Source organism: Etheostoma spectabile, chromosome 6 (assembly GCF_008692095.1).
Source record: "Etheostoma spectabile isolate EspeVRDwgs_2016 chromosome 6, UIUC_Espe_1.0, whole genome shotgun sequence".
Lineage (NCBI taxonomy): Eukaryota > Metazoa > Chordata > Actinopteri > Perciformes > Percidae > Etheostoma > Etheostoma spectabile.
This window is the reverse complement of record NC_045738.1, coordinates 21,560,341-21,580,070: the sequence shown is the minus strand read 5'-3', so window position 1 is coordinate 21,580,070 and position 19,730 is coordinate 21,560,341. Positions and strand designations below refer to the sequence as shown.

At 41.5% G+C, this 19,730-nt stretch overlaps 1 protein-coding gene across 4 annotated transcripts in view; it reads left to right on the top strand.

The window, feature by feature from the left end:
* Nucleotides 1-19,730, top strand: part of vps13b (vacuolar protein sorting 13 homolog B) — a 354,534-nt gene that overhangs the window by 290,517 nt on the left and 44,287 nt on the right. For all 4 annotated transcript variants that reach the window (XR_004332501.1, XR_004332502.1, XM_032519244.1 and 1 more), the window contains exon 47: nt 18,504-18,659. Coding sequence is in view for 2 of the 4 variants with exons in the window: in XM_032519244.1 (XP_032375135.1) it covers nt 18,504-18,659 (156 nt within the window). In the remaining 2 variants the exon portion in view is untranslated. The remainder of the gene's footprint in view (nt 1-18,503; nt 18,660-19,730) is intronic.

Genomic DNA, 19,730 nt, shown 5'->3' with positions numbered 1-19,730 from the left:
ATCTCTAAACCCCTCTGCCTCTCCCATTATCTTCTCTTTTTTCCTTTGTTAATTTAACTCCACTCATCATTGAGATAGTGAGTCTCAATTTTCATAATTTCCTGTTTCTCTGTAATGAAACTTTTAATAACCATGTTAAACAACAGTTTACAGTGCATCCAAACAGTGTAATGCTGTAACTCCCCACATGTAACACTTTATAGCTCGGGACCCAGTGCAATTAGCTCACTCATACTGTGGATATGCTAATGCAGGGCCTAGTATTCTGTGTCTTTTCTTGCCATGCACTACAGGGACCCACCAGACACTGGCCAAAACCAATGTCAGGCCACACACCCTAAACCCCAGTTTATAGAACATAGCTGTACAATATTCCATTGACGTCTGCTCAGGCCAATTCTCTTCAGTCCTGATGCTTCACCTCCATCAGCTCGATGAGATCAGTAGACCTGGAAAGTCTCTGGCCTCCACTCTGTTTTGGGGTCTCACTTGGACATTTGTGTTTTCTTTTAGCACTCTCCAATAACAGCACACAGCCTCCCAGCGCTGTCCTTGTCCCTTTCTCTATCCCCCTAGTACACTTTTGTGTTCTGGTGTTTACATCCAAGCTGGCTGAGCTCATTAGCCCATGTCTGGCCTTTCTTGCCACTGGCCTCCATCTGGCTATCCTGTTCTTTCTTGGACTCTGGCTGGAAAGCGACTTAGTCCTTTATATCTCTGTCACACCCCAGCAAGCGCTTTACTCTCATTTGGGATCTTGGCCTTTGGATTATCCCTGAAACCTTTCTCCACATCTGGCCTGGTCCGGTCTGTTCTTTGGCCATTCTAGTCCCTTTTTATTACATTTCATACGGTTCTTTTGTGTACCTTTTACCTTTCCTACATTATCCAGGGTCACATTGCTCTGTTGGTAGCCCTGGTTTGACTCTGTTGACATGAGGTCATGGCTCCCCCTGCCTTAATTTTACCCTCCTAGCTCTTTTGACCACCTAACTACCATTAGTACCATCACTCTGTTCATCTATCTCTACCTCCCAACCTTGTCCCTGACACACACACACACACACACACACACACACACACACACACACACACACCCAGTACACTATAATACATATCCCCCGCCCCTGTTGTTCATGGCCAATCTTGTCTCCACTGGGAGACCTTGGGCCTGTCAACAAGGCAGACCATCAGCCTGTCCTCATAGCTCTGGTATGATGTGTGTGTCTCAGCTAACTTGTCCCCCAGGCACAAACACTTTCTCTCTCTCTCTCTCTCTCCTCTCTCTCTCTCTCTCTCTCTCTCTCACCACACACACACACCAAAGCTACTAATTTGTCCCCTTTCTCTCTCTGGCTCCCCCAAGATACCCACTGGACATGAAATCATCTTGAAAGAAAAGAGGAAGATGGGGGGGAGACACAGAGACGTGGGGTAGTGAAGAAGAAGGAATGAAGGAAGAATGGACAGTGAAATAGGAAAAATTTAAAAGGAGAGTAGCAAGGTGTTGTCAAGGGGGATACTGTACAGGCCTACTTGAGAAAACCGGAGGACATGGAAAAAAGGAGGCAAGGGCAAAAGATGAGCTATTCTCTTAACACTAACGGATTGGCCAAGAGAACTCTACAGTGGCAACACAGCCCAAACTGTGTCTGCTCGCTATCTTGCTGTCCCCCCCCCCACCTTCCCCATTTCTCTCTATGATGCACAAGCAATATATAAAGGAAATATAGATGAGTAGATTTGTCAACTATGCTTTATTATCGTACATTAAATCCTTTAATTTTTGGCAGTCTGTTGACATAGCCCTGAAAGAGTCGTGAGAGAGGGGAAAGAACTTCCTAAATGAACAGGCCTGCTGCTGTTCCAGCTTAAAGTGAAGCAGGGAGACATATTTAAAGTACTGAAATCTCCTGTGTGTGCCTTTTGTGTGTCTGTTTGTGAAAAAAGAGTGCCTAATGTGCGTGATCCTGAGCGGTCTAACCAGTGTACACTTTCCATGATGTTGACATACCTCTGAATATCTGTCACTTCTCTCAGAAGAACGCTCAGGCAGAGTGTTTTTGCAGTGAAACGTGAACCTCAGCTCAGGTCACACATCCTCTCAGTGCTCCTTTGTTTCTCTCTGTCTCCCTTCCACTCTCTCTTCCCCCCTGGTTCCGCTGTCATTCATAACCATAAGATGCAGTAAAAGGGTTGATTTAGGCAGTCACGTCCTTAGAGCTCACTGTGGTCTAACAATTGATCAAATTCATACCTATACGTGCACACCCAGACCCATACTGACACACACACACACACACACACACACACACACACACACACACACAAACACACTGTGATAAAATGTTTCCTAAGGCCTGGAGTCTGTCAGACCTCTCAGTCTAATTTCTCTCTTTCAGGCTGAGCATGCCTTCACACCCCAGCATTTGCCAGCCAAGGTGAAGAGGTTTATAAACACTGACAATTACACAATTACCCCCAATTGTTAGATAAGTTTATTATTTATTTGAATGTGTTATTTTCTTTCTTTCTTTTTATATATAAATATATATATTTTCCATATGGGAGAAGATAAAAAATACAGTAGATAGATAGATACAGGTAGTTAGATTGATTCATCGATTATTAAACACCAGGATGATCATGCGTATAACTACACACTTTCTATAATTAAGTACAGTTTATATCTATTTGACACACACACAAACTCCCTCACTGTCCCCACCCTGCTGTGTTTTAGGGCTCTGGCGTGTGGTGTGGTGTGGATGGTTGAAATATCTGACTGCTTGGTACAGGATGCAGCCTAGCTGATGGAAATCCCTGTGGTTAGTGTGGTTTGCAGGGAGAGGGGCGTAAAAAGCCCCCTAGATTTGGGAAGGACTTTTTAAGTGCCTACAAGGAATATTCACAATTTGAATAAATTGTAATTTACTCCAGGAGTAGACTTCTACTGAAGAGCTCTCCCCCTCTCTTTCTGGATGTGTGTCTTTGTGTGTTGGTGTTGTTGTGTGCGTGGAATTGGTCCATGTGCATACGTGCGTCAGTGTTGTGTTAGTGTTCGTGTGTGTGGTTCCCAGGGGTAATGTGCTGGAGATAGCAGCCTAGGACTATTAGTTTGTGGTTAGATTGGCCGTGTTGTTGGAAGCAGGCATGACAGGGAGGTATTTGGGGTGTGTGTGTGTGTGTGTGTGTGTTTGTGTGTGTGTGTTTGTGTGCTCTTGCTGTTTACTTAACCTACAACAGGTTTAAACTTTTAAAGCTAATTATTCATGAAAAAAAATCTAAATTGGTATATTTATACTCTAAAATGCATCTGTCTCTGTGAAATAGGATTTCATATTTCTTTAGTCCTGACCCATTGTTTAGGAACACCGCCCTCAAGTGAAGTGGTGTAGTTGTGCTGTTCTTCCAAGATCGTGGCTTTGACTGCAGTCGATTGGGTTGACCCTTTGAGAGATACAAGCTCCAATCAGGTTAACCCTCACATGACTGATCAGAGACAGGGAGAGAGAGAGAAGCCAATGAAAGAGACATGCCGTCCATTTTGATCCCTGGAGAAAACCTACATTTCATGTTGTTTATCCCTTAGAGCTGGGTAAGGTCCTAAAGGAAAGCTGACCTTTTTACACTGACGTACATTTGTCGGCATTATTACGGTAATGAAAAGAAAAGTTGAAGATGAACACTGTATCATCAGGCAAAGGTTAAACATTGCCTGCTCACTGAGTTACATTATGTTGATAGTTTGTGTGTTGGCTCACATTCACATGCAGTAAAGTCATTTATCCTGTACTGTCACACTCTTGATCTTGATCCAGGCATGTCTTCTGAAGCAACCCCCAAATTCACCGTAATAATTCCACTTGTCAGAAAATGGCAAATATATTAAATTTGAAGATGCATTATGTTCTCATTATTTTTTTTTATCTTGTGTCTTTGGCAACAAGGTAGAAATTGTGTGTGAGTCAGTTGTTCAGACGCAAAGTCAGTCCTTACAGGATGAAGACTAATCATCATCATGCGTTCCTGGATAGTATACCCTCAGACAAACAGAACAGTCATCGTTGGGCGAGGTTATAGTTTTATTCAGCTATGCACGATTCACCCTCTTGGTCCAGGTTGCATAGTAAATGTCCATGGTGAGTAAGGGGGACTTGCCCTTCTTGGGTTGCATACACATACACTCATAGACTAAAGTCTTTAGGCAGTCTTCAGGCGGTTCTGAAAAACGCAAGTCTTTCCAATTGATTTGAATTGTAGTAGAGCCTTATGGCTGCAGTGACGGGGGCCGCAGGGGTTAAAAAGAACGCAGCGGCCTGCAGTGAAAGGTTGAGACTTTTGGTGAAACGCAACCCGTACAGTTAAAAGGAAACATCACTTCTGCTAGCGCTGCCCAAATAAAGGAGTTTGTGTACCTGCTGACGGTTTCCTACCACAGCAAAGTCGCTCTGTCTCTTTTTCTTTCTCTTTTTCTCCATGAAAGAAAGCTTCCTCCAAGTGCGGTCAGAAATGGCGACAATTATAAACGATGTGACAGAAAACACTAATTTTGAAATATAACGTCTACTTGTGTGTCTACTTGTGCTTAAATAACACAACATTACTTAACACAAAATGGGCCATTTAAGTGACACTCCCACCGCCTTGTCACTTAAATGGCCTATTCAAAACAACCCAAGACAATCGCTGGAACAGCACAGCTCAGCACAGCTCAAATAATACCATAGAGAGAAAGTTAAGAAAAAACAAAGAAGTAAGTGGAGACCAATACCAAAATAAAAGTTAGAATGGCATGTCTAGCTAATGGATTAAAAATGATTTCAGAAATCCTCTTCTGTTTCCTTTCTCAATGGGACAGAAAATCAGCCATACGGAATTGGATCCACACGTCATAACACCAGGAGGTCAAAGGTCACAGGTATTGTCATGTTTCCAGGATGTTTAAGGTTGATTCCCAGTGCACAGGCCTCACTCTTTAGCTTTGAGGTTCTTTTGTGCCTCACACTTCTTTTCATCCCAACTGGTCTATCTTCAACTGGACCTCCCGTGCACAAGGCTAATACTTCTCAAATCTATATTAGCCCGGTGGACATATTAGCCAAAGGGCTCTATGACTCAGCAGCCAACAGGCCCAATGCCATAACCATTCTCCTGTACCCCATTCCTCCACGCAAAGACTAGGACTTTGTTTTTGAGAAATTGGCACTAGTCCTTTTGTTAGTATTTATTCTTATTATATGTCACTGGAGGGCTGAAACCCAGCAGTGCTTGTTGGTAGCAGGCTTGATTAGTGATTAATACGATATGTCTTGAGAAAGTTTGACCTTCATGTTTATTTTATCTTACAAAGAAAAAGAAAAAGATTTAACATAATGTTGCCAGTAATATTTCAAATCAAAATATTCTGGGGACTCATTCTCGTCTTTCTGCAACCAACCATTTGGTTCTAATCCAACCATTTTAAAACGATGTTCTACATTCCCCAGCTTTCTGCTACAGCCAAGCGTTTCATGAGAAATACAGGGTGGACAGTAATTCTCCACCTTCACCACCCGCTTTTTCATCTCTGTACAGTTCATTGCTGCTCATCCCTCCAAACTCATCCCACCATTTAGAAGACTTTCTCACTCTTACTGACATGCTGTGAGATTTTGTTTTGATTCCATGTTGTATATCTGATGTACCATTGGTCTGTCATGACTCTGTGTGTGTGTGTGTGTGTGTGTGTGTGTGTGTGTGTGTGTGTGTGTGTGTGTGTGTGTGTGTGTGTGTGTGTGTGTGTGTGTGTGTGTGTGTGTGTGTGTGTGTGTGTGTGTGTGTGTGTGTGTGTGTGTGTGTGTGTGTGTGTATATTTGAGTAATTCCACTATGTGTGTAGTTTGTCCCGGAGGAAGCTCTCACTCTGACACGAGGAGATTAATTTAATTATCATGTTGATGAGAGCTGAGCAGCTAGAATCTCATATTTGTTTTTCTATGTAAATCTTTTTAAACATGCCAATGTGTTAGCAGTTTGAAAAATATGTTTTCATCCTCTCCATCAAATCCTTGGCCTTGAAACTACAACAAAGACTCCTAAACCACGGGTTGCAACCCTGTTTGGCCGGCAGAACTGTTTCTACTTGGTCTCCACATGACAAAAGTGTTGGTATGTTTTAATGACCCTGGGCCACAATGTGACAGCAGATTTATTCAATTGAGATCCCAGTCTTAACACGTTCACCCACCCGTGTTGTACTGCAGTGTGATGTCAGTTACAGAATGTGGTCTCTCACTGTCTTTTGTTGTGACAAGCTCTTCATTACTTTGTGTATAGTTAAAGTAAATTTGGAATAATTGCAAGAATTGTCAATTTTAACATCCCAGTGTAGTGTACACTTTTTTTCAAAGGTTGAAATGTCCCATAAAAGGCCGCACAAGTTACATTTTATTTGGTAGAAAAGGTAAAAGTGTTCAAATCTGAAACCCTGTTGACACTCCTAAATGCTCTTGGCAATTAATGTAGACTTTTCATGCATTCAACATTCTGCAGCTTCTCGTAACCTGAACTTTTAACACCTCATAAGTCTTCTGGTTCTTTCCACTGTGTTTAACAGACCAGAATGTCTTGGATATAGCACATTGAAAAGGCAACACCAGGACAAATAGTGTCATTTTCACAAGCTGTTTGGTTGGCGAGTGCAGAGCTAATGAGCCCGCCACCTGACCAGCTTCAACCCACTGACCATCACTCCAGTGCTGGGTGCAGCACTTGTGACAGGTCTGCTGTCCGCAGAGACGTACTTGCCCTTCCTCTCCGCTCCATCTCATTTAAGCTGGAGAGACACCGCGTTTTTATTATTATATTGTTCGTTGTGTTGACTCACATTACAGGTTTTAATTAGCCTTTTTTAACACAACCAAAACCTCTGACTTTTATGCTCACATGGTACAGATCAATTGGTGCTCACACTGAATGTAGGCATGGAATCCACGGCCCGTTCTGTCCACTAAACATTCTGATACAGTTTAATCAAAGAAAACGGCTGCGTACTCAACAATGTGGAGAAAATGAGGGAGTCACATTGAATTCTGCAATTCTGCCGTGAGCAGAAAGTAAGAAGAATATAAAGTCACAGATTGCTGTAAGATGCAGATGCTTTTGTCTGTCTGTTATCACAGCAGTCTTAGGACTACACCTTTAGCTACATTGTGTAAAATACTACTTAAATAACATTAGAACAAGCTTGTTACAGTTTGTAACGGATCTTTTGACTGCAGGCATGATGGAAATTGGACTGTGGAACATCTTAAAGCCACACAAAAGCACTTTTCCTCTTCAGTCACCCTACAGGTTAGAAGCAGAATTGTCCATTACTGCTGTTTCATTGGAACTACAGATCCGCTACCCGATCTTGCATAGTGCGGTTATAGCCGATAGAGGGTCGCAAAACAAATGCAGGAGTGTCGTTCCCCCTGTTACGAGTTGATGAACCACTGAAACAATTTTGGAAGCATTATTTTAAGGTTGCTTTAACCTGCAACACAACCGACCAAAATTTCTGATCGGCCAAAATCCAACGGATAATCCTTGAGCTCAGTTGTTGGTCATGCAGGCATTTAATCAGATTTTGTGACTGAATCTATACACTGGCTGCCTGGCTTTACCAGCTCGCTGTTTGATTCTCTCCTGAATTTAAAGACGGGGTGGTGCAGGTGAAGAATCAGTCAGTGTTGTGGTCCCATTGGTGCTGCCCTGGGTTCAGCACCACGGACAGCACCTTTAGTGGTGTATGACCAATCCCACAGGGACAGGATTGGGCTGCATGGTGGTTTAAGCGTAGCGGCCACAGTGGAAACTACAGGTCACATGACACTCTGGGACCCAGAAAGGCGTCTCGCCATATACTGTACATCCACCATGAAGCCTTTCGTAGGACATTTTTCACACATTAAAAAATTCCATTTGAAGTACAGTATCAACATTTTTAATATTATGTCCAACATTTGTTTGAAAACACTGAGAGAATCAAGATGTTGGTTTTGTGCCACTTACGTGTGTTGGCTGTCAGCCAGGCAGAGCCAGTGAAAGACACTAATGCACATGCGTTACCGGCACCCAAGTTGGAAGCAAGAGATTTGTTTTTTTTTTAGGTTTTGGTGAAATGTTTTCTACATTTTCCTGGGCCTCAGATTCATTACACAATCCACCACTGTGTGGTTAGGGGTAGCTGTATAGGGTTAACCCCTGCTGCATTTGTTCTTTAGTGGGAGAGCTTGTGGTCTCATTGTTGTGAACCATTTCTCTCTGTAGTGAAGTGTTACATTGCATTATGCATTGTCAAACCAGTGGAGACGTCATTTGCATTCATGTTGTCTGAGTTACTACATTCAGCCTACAATTGCTTGTAGTTTAGAGAAACTCTAGTTGTGGTCAGAGTATAGTGACTGAGGACTCCTCTTGCCAATGGTAAAGTGAGGACTAATGTAAACTACCAATTTTTGTTTTCAGTTTTGCGGCTTAAATTATGGAATTCTGTTGAATTTTGAATTTCAAAAAAGCTTTAAAGGTCATCAGATATTAAGGAAACATGCCAAGTGGAAATACTGTCTTTTCTGGCAACAATTCTAATGCCAGTATTTTCTCCTTTTTTAAATTTCCGTTCTGTGACGAAATTTCTGTTTGTGTTTTGGCTTGTGTGTTGTTATCAACTGCTCAGTTTGACAGCCAGGCCGGGTTGCCAGATATACCTGTTAAAAACGTAAACCCAGCATGCTGCAGCTGGCATGTTTCTAACGGTTACATGATCAGACGCATAACAAACCCCGGTTAAATATTGGAGATGTATTTGAAAGATTGATACAGCGTAGAGCCCAAAAGCTAATTTCCTCCTGAACAGGTAAGCATTAGCTTCAGGCTAATTTATCACAGCTACTAGGGACGGGCATTTTATGTCATTTCAACATTTGTGTAGCTACTCACATTGAATTATATTTCTAAGTACCCAAGTTGGTCGCTCGCAAAAATAAAAAAGCCAGTAAAGTGATCCTGACTGGCCCTGGCTAACGCCCCCATGCTAACCCTGTTAACTGCTAACGTTACCGGAGGACAGTGGTGGATCTAGAACATTTTACATGGGGGGGCAAAGGGGTAGTGGGTGATCTTGACAGGGTGGCAGGGGTAGACGGTACAGCCCATATGCCCCGCAACACCCTGCTACACCCTGAACTGCCACAACTATTATTTCTAGTCATACGTAGTTCCATTTGTTTTTTGTGATCAAATATTTTTATTTTATAGTCATAGTTCCATTATTTTTGTTGTTACTATAATTGCCACCATTGATCATACCAACAGATATAATTATTATGAATCATAATTCTTGACATCTGTATCCTTCGCCGCCAGCAGCAGATGGCTGCCCACCAAGAGCCTGGGTCTGACGGAGGTTTCTGCCTAGAGGAAGGTTTTTAGGATTTCCTGTCCACTGTTGCACCAAATACTTGCTCTTGGGGGAAATGTTGGGTCTTTGTAAATTATAGAGTGAGGTTTAGACATACACCATCTGTAAAGTGTCTTGAGAAGAGTCAACTCTTGTTACGATTTGATACTATAAATAAAATTGAATTTAGCTGAAATTTATATGGAAGAAGAATAGAAACAAACCATATGGTCCAGGGGTCATCTTCATCTGCCTCCTCTTCACTTATTTCTGCATCTCCTTCTGTGGTCTTCTCCTGCTCTGACCCACCTGGTCTCTCCAGTTTACTGCCTTCTCCTTCTTCACTTCCCTCCTTCTCTTCCTCCTGTGCACTACTCAGAATGTTCTTGGCAGGCAATATCCCAATTTACACGCTTTTTTAGCTAATAAGTAGCAAACATAACAGAATAGATTTATTACATGCACACAACAGATATGTTTAAACTAGCTTTCTTAAAACCATTGTACTTGTTGTTTTTCCAGTTTGACAGTAAAGGATGTCACCTGGTTTAATGTGTGTGGCCTTATTGCCGTGATATGTGAGAGGAAGTGGATTTTATAGTGCTCCTTAACTAATCACATACAAATGATCAGTCTCAGCAAGCACTGTGGAGTGTGTTGTAATGTAACGCCACTGAACCGGCAACCCCCTGCAAATGTTATGAATTCAAACTAGTTTGTAATATTTTTTACTATGCTGTTCTTGTCTATACTAAAATCAATACTAATTAAAGGGCAGAATGCTCTTACAAATCACAGGGGTGTGATTTGACTATGCGCTGTTGTTGATGCTGAGTCTCCTTTAGCATACATTATATTCATTACAAATGTAACTCTAAATTAAACGTGTGTTTAAACACCTGGGGAAACTTAGTTCACTTTCAGAGGCTTGGGGGCAGCTTAATCGCTCCAGTCTTTGCCGGGTTGCAGGGCCACCACACCCCAGCAGACTTGCTGTAATTTAAGCCAATAAAGTGTGTATTTCAGTCCGGTGGAAAAGGATGGTAAGGTAGTGGTTCCTATCATAATTCTAAGCCGAACAAGTGCGTGTCTGCCAGTTGGGTACAGAGCGCCGTGTGAGCACAAGCTTTTATGACTGTCAATATAGCCAGCATCTAACGTTAGCTACTCCGCTGTGTTGTGGAGTTACGTCTGTCTATGTGAGACAAGCATCTTGCAACATTGTTGAATGTTGCGGTCTGAGCCTGGCAACCAATGAGAACTTTGAGTCTTGGGTGGAGGGGCGGGGGATACAATGCTCTCCAGTATTATGAATTTGTATCGCAGTAACAATTTAAACACTCGGTGTCAGCATTATGTCTACATCTATATATAAATTCTAAAATAAATAAGGGTTATGAAGTAATTTGATTAAAAGATTAGAAAGGATGTAGAAAGGATGGCTGTTTGTTTGGACATTAGTCTGAACATGCCATGGTTAAATCTATGTATGCCTCTGTATCTACTGACTATGTGAGTGCACTATACAGTATCTACTGAATGTGCAGCATATTACAACAGTCTCTCTCTGTTGTGTTTCTACAGGAGCCCAGGGCAAGCCTTTGTTTTTGTTGTGTTTGTAGACTGAGACGAGGTCTCTGTGCTTCCAAGGGTCCTGGACCACTGACTCCTTCATACCCCCATCGTGCGGTCTACAAACCTCTCTCCTCTCAGACAGTGCTCTTTTTGTCAGCTCCTGTCATTTGGTGCAAACACTTGCCCCGTCTGCGTCTCCTGGAACCCTTGAGGCCCTGCGTGTCTGAGATGCCTTGGTAGAAACCAGAGAGAACTATAGAACAATGTTAGTCAAGCATAAACCTCTTAATGTCTCCTCTGTCAACCACGGACCCACACAATGCCTTCTCTCTGTACCTTCTTCCAGCTCTCAAACCACTTTTTAGACTTGCAAATCTGAGCTTTGATGTTGCACTGCCTTGCTTTTTTTGTCAGAGAGAGGAAGCCAAGGAGGAGAGCATTGCAGACAGATGTTAAAGCCTCCATAATCCCCTTATGTTACCTGGGTTAGCCCGCACTGCCCTGGCAGGGATGCTGGTGTGTCTCTCTGTTCTCTCTTTAACTTATTTATGCTCTTTTTCTACTCTCACTCACTGCAGTTCAACTTTGTTTACCTCTCTCTCTTTTTCTTTCCCATACTCATTCTTTCTAGAGGACAAAGTAATCCATGTTATTTGGTTTCGTTGTCTGGGTATAAACCTGTTTCTCATTTGTTAGGTGTCTAGCTAGCTCCCTGGTCGCAAATTCATTTCACCAGACAAAACAGGCCTCTGTTCCGCAAACCTCTTTTCTCATGTAAGCCCATGACATTCAATAAGGCACAGTATAGACTTTGTTAGACTATTTTAAGTCTTTGGTATATGGAATCATTTTCAAAAACAAAAGAAAACTAAATGTTTTAAGCTTCTGACAGTTTATTGGTAATCGACCATCTAACTGGTGTAGTTTATACCTCATTTCCATGTCTCTGTCTCAAATCTTCTTGTACCCATGATGGAATATGGTTGGGTGTTTGACTCACTGAATGAGACGGATTGAAGGAATGGTTGTAATGGGTAGACAACCAATGACCACCGCAGCTTTGTCTGCCCGTCTTTGCATCATACAGGATCGTTGATTCCATCATTACTGCGGACAGACACTTTTGTTTTATGTGGACCCAAGCACATTCCTGCTAGAGGACAGTAGATGGATAGTGGTTTGTGTGTGTGCGTGTGTGAGAGAGGGTGGTTTTGGGTTTATTCAACTGTATGTGTTTCTCTGTTCATCTATGCTTGACACCCACATTATCAAAGCAGACACTGTATGCCATCCAAATGATGTAATGACTCTGCATTTACCAGGAAATTAATAGTCATTGCTTTGGTTATGACTGACTAAAATCTTACCGTCTTTTACAAGAAACTTTGTTGCTAATGATTTTCTCTCGGGACAGGATTAAGCAATGTACCAAGCTGTAGACGTGACATCGTACCCATGGTGGGATTTGGTTGGTTGTTTGACTCACTGAGTCTAATTTACAGTTTAGGCGGGTGGTGATCCTTACCGCTTAACAACATTTCTGAATGTGTCAATCCCATGCTTGGGTTCGGTATATAGTCTCCATAGCAACTGGGAAATCTGGGTGATGGGGTTTCAAAAAGTTCATGTGGTACTGATCTTGTGATAGGACCATACATGGTCCCAACATGGTCCCAACATCTGTGTGGATTTTAACGTCATCATTCTGCCCCCTTGATATTTGGTTTCGGAGACAGGTGTTCCTTGTTACATTTAGGTTAGTCACAATTTCAGCAGACTGCTTGATTTGAAAACACATGTCAAAGCCTTATTATGTGCTCAGCAATACCTGCAGGCTCTAAGTTATTCAAGCAGATTGGATTGTGGCTAAGCCAGTAAACCCAGTGGTAATATGGTAATATACAAACCATATCAAACTTCAGCTTTCATCAGTGTCGTGTTTGACAACTGCAAGGCAAATAATCCCTGTGATGATGTGGCTCTGCAGTCTGACCGCTGACATTAGACCAAAGAAGAATGGAATGGTTTCAGGTCATGCAGGAATAGACAATCCCAGTGTCAAATCACTCAGGTGATTCATCTCCATGGAACAGAAACAAATCATCTGTAGCTTAGTGTATTTAGAAAAACATGTCACTGTAAACCTTCACGATGATGCAAGGCTGGAATGTGCTGTCAAACCAAAAGCCATATTAGTAACTTGTAGTCTGTTCATTTCTAAAGAATTGGAAATTAATCATTGTAAGTTGATTATATTTAAGTGGAAAATGTTTGACAAAGGTCTCCTTTTGATACATTAATACCATTGGTCAAGTTACATCCCAAAAATTTGGATGAATGCTGGTATTTTGCTGATGTCAGAGCTTGTGGCCAGAGTTGGTATTGTATGTAGTGTGACATGACCCTGATCAACTCCTGCTCACTATCAGCAAAACGGATAACAATATTACAGTACAATGCAGTCACAGAATAAAAATGCTTTGTGTGGTTACATCCAAGTGCTCGGTTTAATGATCCCCATGCAGATCGCTCCGGTACCAAAGCTGAAGCACCGTAATGTGCTGGAAGATAAGTGTTCACCATCAGCCAGCCGTAATCACAATCAGTCCCCGGGGATTTAAGGGAAATGAGGAGAGGTTGAGATATCACATTTCATTCACACTCAGTACATAACTTGGGTTTATCATCATATGACAAATGGGTTCTTAGTTGGTTTTGGACAACAAATCTTCAACTCAGTGCCAGTGTCTGAGGGTGAGTTTAGAAGTTGTTGTTTTTTAAAGATTTATTTGGAGAAAAATCTTACTTAGCATCTGAGATTAAATACATGAAGGCTGGTTTTGCTTAAAAAGTACTTTTTCTCAAGATGCTAGAAGATTAAGAGAATCACATTTTACAAAGTCAATATAGATATCATAGATGATTACAATTCACATTTCCACAAAGTGGAGTATGAGTTTCTGTTGGCTTTTTTAAAATCTAAAATAATTAGTTTCCCTTGTTTTGGTGCAGTTTGGTTTGTCCTTTACATGCTGGCCGGGGGGGTATTTCATCATTTTGGGTCTTAAGGTTAGAGATCTTCGAATTAGAAAGCCGATGTGATTATAGTCTTTTAACATGACAAGTAAATTCTTATTTTATCACAAGCTTCACAAGCGAGTGCAATACCTAGTTCTGATTTCCATCACACAGTTTCCCCTCTCCACTGTCATCTTGTCTCCTACAGTATACTCAATATTACTATGCTATACAAAATATTACAAAAATTTCAATCATTAGCTTTTACATCAAGAATAGGTTTACACACTATCAGTTGTAAATCAATACTGACATGCTCATATGTACATTGAATGGGTAATTGGTAGTTGCAAACCCTCTCCTGAAGCAACCAAAAACTCAGTGTACATATGGGCATTTGAATACTGTTTTGAGATATAACTGTGAACCTATCCTTTAATTCAGTTTGATTCAGATCTTCCTACAAAGCCATTTCTATTGATGAAGTAATCCATGTGCATTAAGCACCACATGTGGCTTACTGGGTTTTCTCAGCGTCACAACAGTTGGATAAGTCACAAAGAGGCAAAACAGCTTCTTATTTTTCATTCTTGTTGTCCTACGTGTCCAGTTCATCTGTGTCACTGCTGTGTTTTTTTTCTTTCACTGCTTGAGTCAGACCAGTGATGAATTAAAACACAAGCTGCCGTCGCTGTTTGAAGTTTGAGGAGAGACATTATTATGACTTCTCCCTTAAAGGTCAAGTTGAGCCACAGCAAGAGGGGGAGGAACAGAGGGATTAAAGGAGAGAGAAGTGTTGAAATAACAAATTGTTCCTCGCAGATGGTGCTGAGGAACAGCAAAAATGGGTTCACCACCACAACATTTTGACCATTATTAACACCAATGCAGTACCACTCATCATATCAAATCTTAAAGAGAGGGGCTCATGCTAAGAAGTTAAAGAAGATTTTGAAGTTGAATGTAAATTAAAAGGTTTCGTTTTCATCCAGTACCAGGTCACTTAAAGGGTAACTTTTCAACTTAGACCCTATTTTCCTATGTTTTTGTGTCTAAGTGAGAACAACAATCTTCGACATTTGTCTGGTATTAAGCAAGAGTGCTGCAGTCGGCAGTCAGTGAAACAAGCTAGCGTAAGTTTTTGGGCGATTGTGCACCTTCAATTCATTTTCGCAAAAGTGCTTGCTTTGCCATTGACAGGCTCCGATTAGTATTCTAAGTGTCTGACAATATTAGGGAAAAAATTCTCTAAGGATGTCGACCTTTCTGTTAAAGAGTAAAATCTTTTTTTTTAAACATGAAAACATCCGCTAAAGCCACCAGACTCCATGTAAATAATCAGTGATTTTATCATTGTAAAATACACTTTATTCAAAGTCAACAGATGCAAAATTATACTAAAGCCGTTTTGGTTCCTCTGTCCATTTTTTCTAACAATCAAAACTCTGGTTTTGGTTGAAATGAACACATCGTTTACCAATGTCAAAATATGTTGTCTCTATACATGCTAAAAATATATTGTTTTTTAAATGGATCCTGTTGGGTTTAACAATAGCGATTTCCAAGCTGTTTCTGGTTTACCAAAAAGGATTTTACTCTTTTAAAGATGTCTGTCTCTGAAGGGATCCTTTCCATAATGTTGTCAGGAACCTACAGTATAATAACAACCTGAGTCAATGGCAAAAAACTGCACTTTTAGTGGACGACATTGACAATGCGCACTAGCCCTAGTTGCCGGTTTGCGGCTGCTGGTCACAGCGTTCTCATTAATTTACTGGACCAATTTCAAAGATTGTTGTTCTCATCAGTCAATTACACACAAAAACATAGGTAAAAACAAAGTTAAACTTTAAATTAGATTAGGAGCAGAAAATCCCACATTACACTTATTTTTTAACATTTTCTTCCGACCAAGGTTTATGTTTCTACACTTGATGCGTTAAGTTTTGGTTTCACACTGCAGTTATGCTAGCGCACTAAAGATCCATACGTGACAAAACTACGTCCTGCCGTCATCACCTACGTGAGCTGCGTCTCCAGATACTTATAATAGATTGGTTTGTATACGGGCTTGCCCATCCTATCTCTGTGTGTCAGAATTTTTTCAACTGACTGCTGCTCTCCCTTACTGCCTCTTTTTGTTTTGTTATGTTGAGCATGTGCAGCTTTTATTTAGAGACAAACGGATACCTACACTGTACATCTTCTACTGCTTAACAAGTAAACTGCTGATGCATTCTCAGCTCTGATAGCCGACATCTGTCTGCTCTGAGCGCATTCACCGTCACTCTCTCATGTAGCCTACACATTAAGCTCTGAGCTATTCCTTAAATGAGCTTCCCCGGTCTTATAACACAATAATAGCCTGCCAGAGCTTCCTGTATTTGGACTGAAAGTCTGACGCATCCAAAAAATGCTTTCACACTATAAACAAACCGGACCATGGTTCAGTTTGATACGGACCGAGACTCTTTTGGTTGGACTAAAAGAGGGAGGTGTGGAAGCCCCCTCAGTGTGCTGGTTTAGGAAATCATCTAGTTGTTCTCCACTCTTATGTTTTACCTTAACTTCTGCCAGCTGGCAGTTTACACCTCTCTACCACTTTCCCTGTGAGCAAGTCTACTGAGCAGGAGATCTGAGAAATTATGTCATTTCCACTCAGCCGACAGGGAGAAGGGATGATCTTGAAGAAAGTCATTTCAGGCTTTGATTGAGAATGTTATTGTAAAGAAATCTGCCTTCAAACAGTGAGGAAAGACTTCAGTGGAGTGAAACATAGAAGGTCTTGACCAGGGACCCCCATGCTCTTTGACCTCAGTAGTAATTTGTTTTTCTTTAGTCAGATTGGCTAAATGTTCGGCACATTGAGGTGACAAGCCGAAGTGTAAATCTTCAAAAAGAAGGCTTTTCAGAGTTTCACTGGAGTCGCAACTCCTCTGGGAGAGTACTGAACCCCCGTACCCCCCTGTTTTTCTAGACTCTCTCACTTTCATACATTCTTTGTCTTTCTCACGCTCTTTCTCCTCTCTTTCTAACTGTTGCAAGTTTTAAGTTGTATTGGCAGCTGGACTGACACAGAGAGTTCAGTTAGGTGGAAGGTCAGCTGCGCTGCCTCAGGAGGGGAGAAGGCTTTAGATCTCCCTACGTATTTATGATTCTGCTCCTGTATTGTGACCAAAATCTCATGACAACACTCATGTTGTTTGACAAATGAGTTTCCTTGTCATGTAGCATTCTGTGGTGGATAGCTAGCCTGTGTATGACCTAACCCAAGCACAGATGTGCTGGATGCGTGGATGGACATTTGACCGGCCCAATTTCCTTTTGTACTGCATGTGTGTTAGTCCATATCGACGACGGTTCACTTATGGGATAGTTCAGTGCCGCCGGAAGTTCCGCTGTTTGACCCTCACTTTCCTCTTTCTTTGTGTTGACTTTAAACTCCTGTCTCATCGAGCAACGTTAACCGGAAACATCTGAGCAAGACACAAGCTGAAAACGCCAAGTTTTAAGTAAAACTTGGATTGTGATATAAGACAGGCCTGCTTTGTACTTTCGGGGAATGAATTTGTTGTTTACGGCATTTACTCACTAACTGAGACGTTCTGGGACCAATTGGCAGGGATTTGCTATGGACAAAATACACACACTGATACACTGGTAGGAGCAAATTACATTAAACCATGTATTCAAGCTACTTTATAAAGCTCAAGTTACTGTATGGTGTGAACCGTTATCTTTATGTAGTATTGTATGTAGCCTTTTGCGGGACACAAAACAAGTTGATTAATATTGAAGAGCCACATTCGCTGCACAGTCTGCAGATACAGATGTAGTTACTGTGTCTTCTTTACATATTTCTAGCCCTGCTGCCATGTTGTGGCCCACATTACAAGGAAATATGTTGAAAACGGTTGGAAAAATTGTCACCGTTGTAAAGTTGTTTGGATGTCAAACGATGGGACAGCGTCTGTTTATAGCTGTCCTCCTGAGTCTGGTTTACAGTTTACAGCCAGCCACACACATGGATGTGCTCCACATTGGAGTGATGGATATGAAGCTGGAAAGGTTGAGAGCCAAACTATCTGCCTCTTATTTAGACGTGTGGAGAACAGAGCCTTTCACATTCAACCGCACAAGTGTACACACACACACACACACACACACACACACACACACACACACACACACACACATACACACACACACACACACACAGCCATAATGAGCTTCCACATCAGCTGTTTTCCACCAGCCAGTTTATTGTGTGCGACCTTCCATTTCTACTTCCAACAGCAGCAGGTCTGTTCAGCACCAGTAAACAGGAACTTTTGTCTCCCTTCTTTGCCCTACCAAAATCTTCTAAACAAAGACTCTTGTTGTTTACTTGCCTTTTGCTCGGGGATAAATAAAGGGCAAGAACACTAACCTCTGATGTCTTCTGTCTCTGTTTCTATGTGTGTATCCTGCTCTGTCCCATCCTGCAGCTGCTGCACATCTGCATCGAGGGATGGGGGAACTGGCGCTGGTCAGAGGCCTTCAGCGTGGACAACGTGGGAACTCTGCTGAGAACCATTCAGTACAAAGGACGCACCGCTTCACTCATCATCAAGGTGGTGCAGCTCAACGGTGTCCAGAAACAGGTACAGTCAGTTTTCACAGACTTACTGACTGTTTTGTTTGTTTAAGGTTTGTTTTTAGTCATGTCACAAAACCTCTTTGAGAAAATATGCAATAAAAGAAAATTGTGTACACATTATTGACATTTCCATCCGCCAAACATTACCATTCACCCTCGTGTTTCATGTTTTGTATTTCCTGGCAGAAAAAAGTAGCATCAAGGTTAACCCAAATAAATTTAGAACTTTGTAGTTACATTTGTGTTAAAAATAATAGCAGTCCAACATCACTAACCTCATAAATCATATTTTTGGGTAGAAGTGATATTTCTACATGGCAAATAATTTACTAGTAAGTGTTGTAGAGTCATAGAAAACCAACAGACCCAACAGTCATGACATGCATGCTGCTCATTCTGTGTAACTGAATCTGTAATTGAAAGGGGCATGTTCAAAATAATAGCAGTGTTGTGTTCAATTATTGAGGTGATTGATTCTGTGAAGAAACAGGTGTCAATTATGGCCCATATTTAAGGATGGAAGGAAGCAAATGTTGTGCATGCTGGTTATAGAGTATTTCACACTGACAAATTGGATCATTCCAGACATTGCTCTGAGGAACAGCGGACTTTGATTAAAAAGTTGATTGGAGAGGCGAAAACATATAAAGAAGTGCAGAAAATGATAGGCTGGTCAGCCAAAATGATTTCAAATGCCTTGAAATGGCATCCAAAGCCTGAACAACGTGGGAAAAAACAGTCAACTACCATTCAAATGGATGGAAGAATAGCCAAAATGGCAAAGGCTCAACCAATGATCAGCTCCAGGAAAATCAAAGATTTAAAGTAATATGTTGATAATAGGTTGAAATTTGCCAAAGGACACAGTGACTGGCCAAAGGGGAAATGGTGCAACATTCTGTGGACTGATGAGAGCAAAATTGTTCTTTTTGGGTCTAGGGGCCACAGACAGTTTGTCCGACGACCCCCATGCACTGAATTCAAGCCACAGCACACTGTGAAGACAGTAAAGCATGGTGGTGCAAAAATCACGTTATAGGGATGTTTTTCATACTGTGGTGTTGGGCCTATTTAT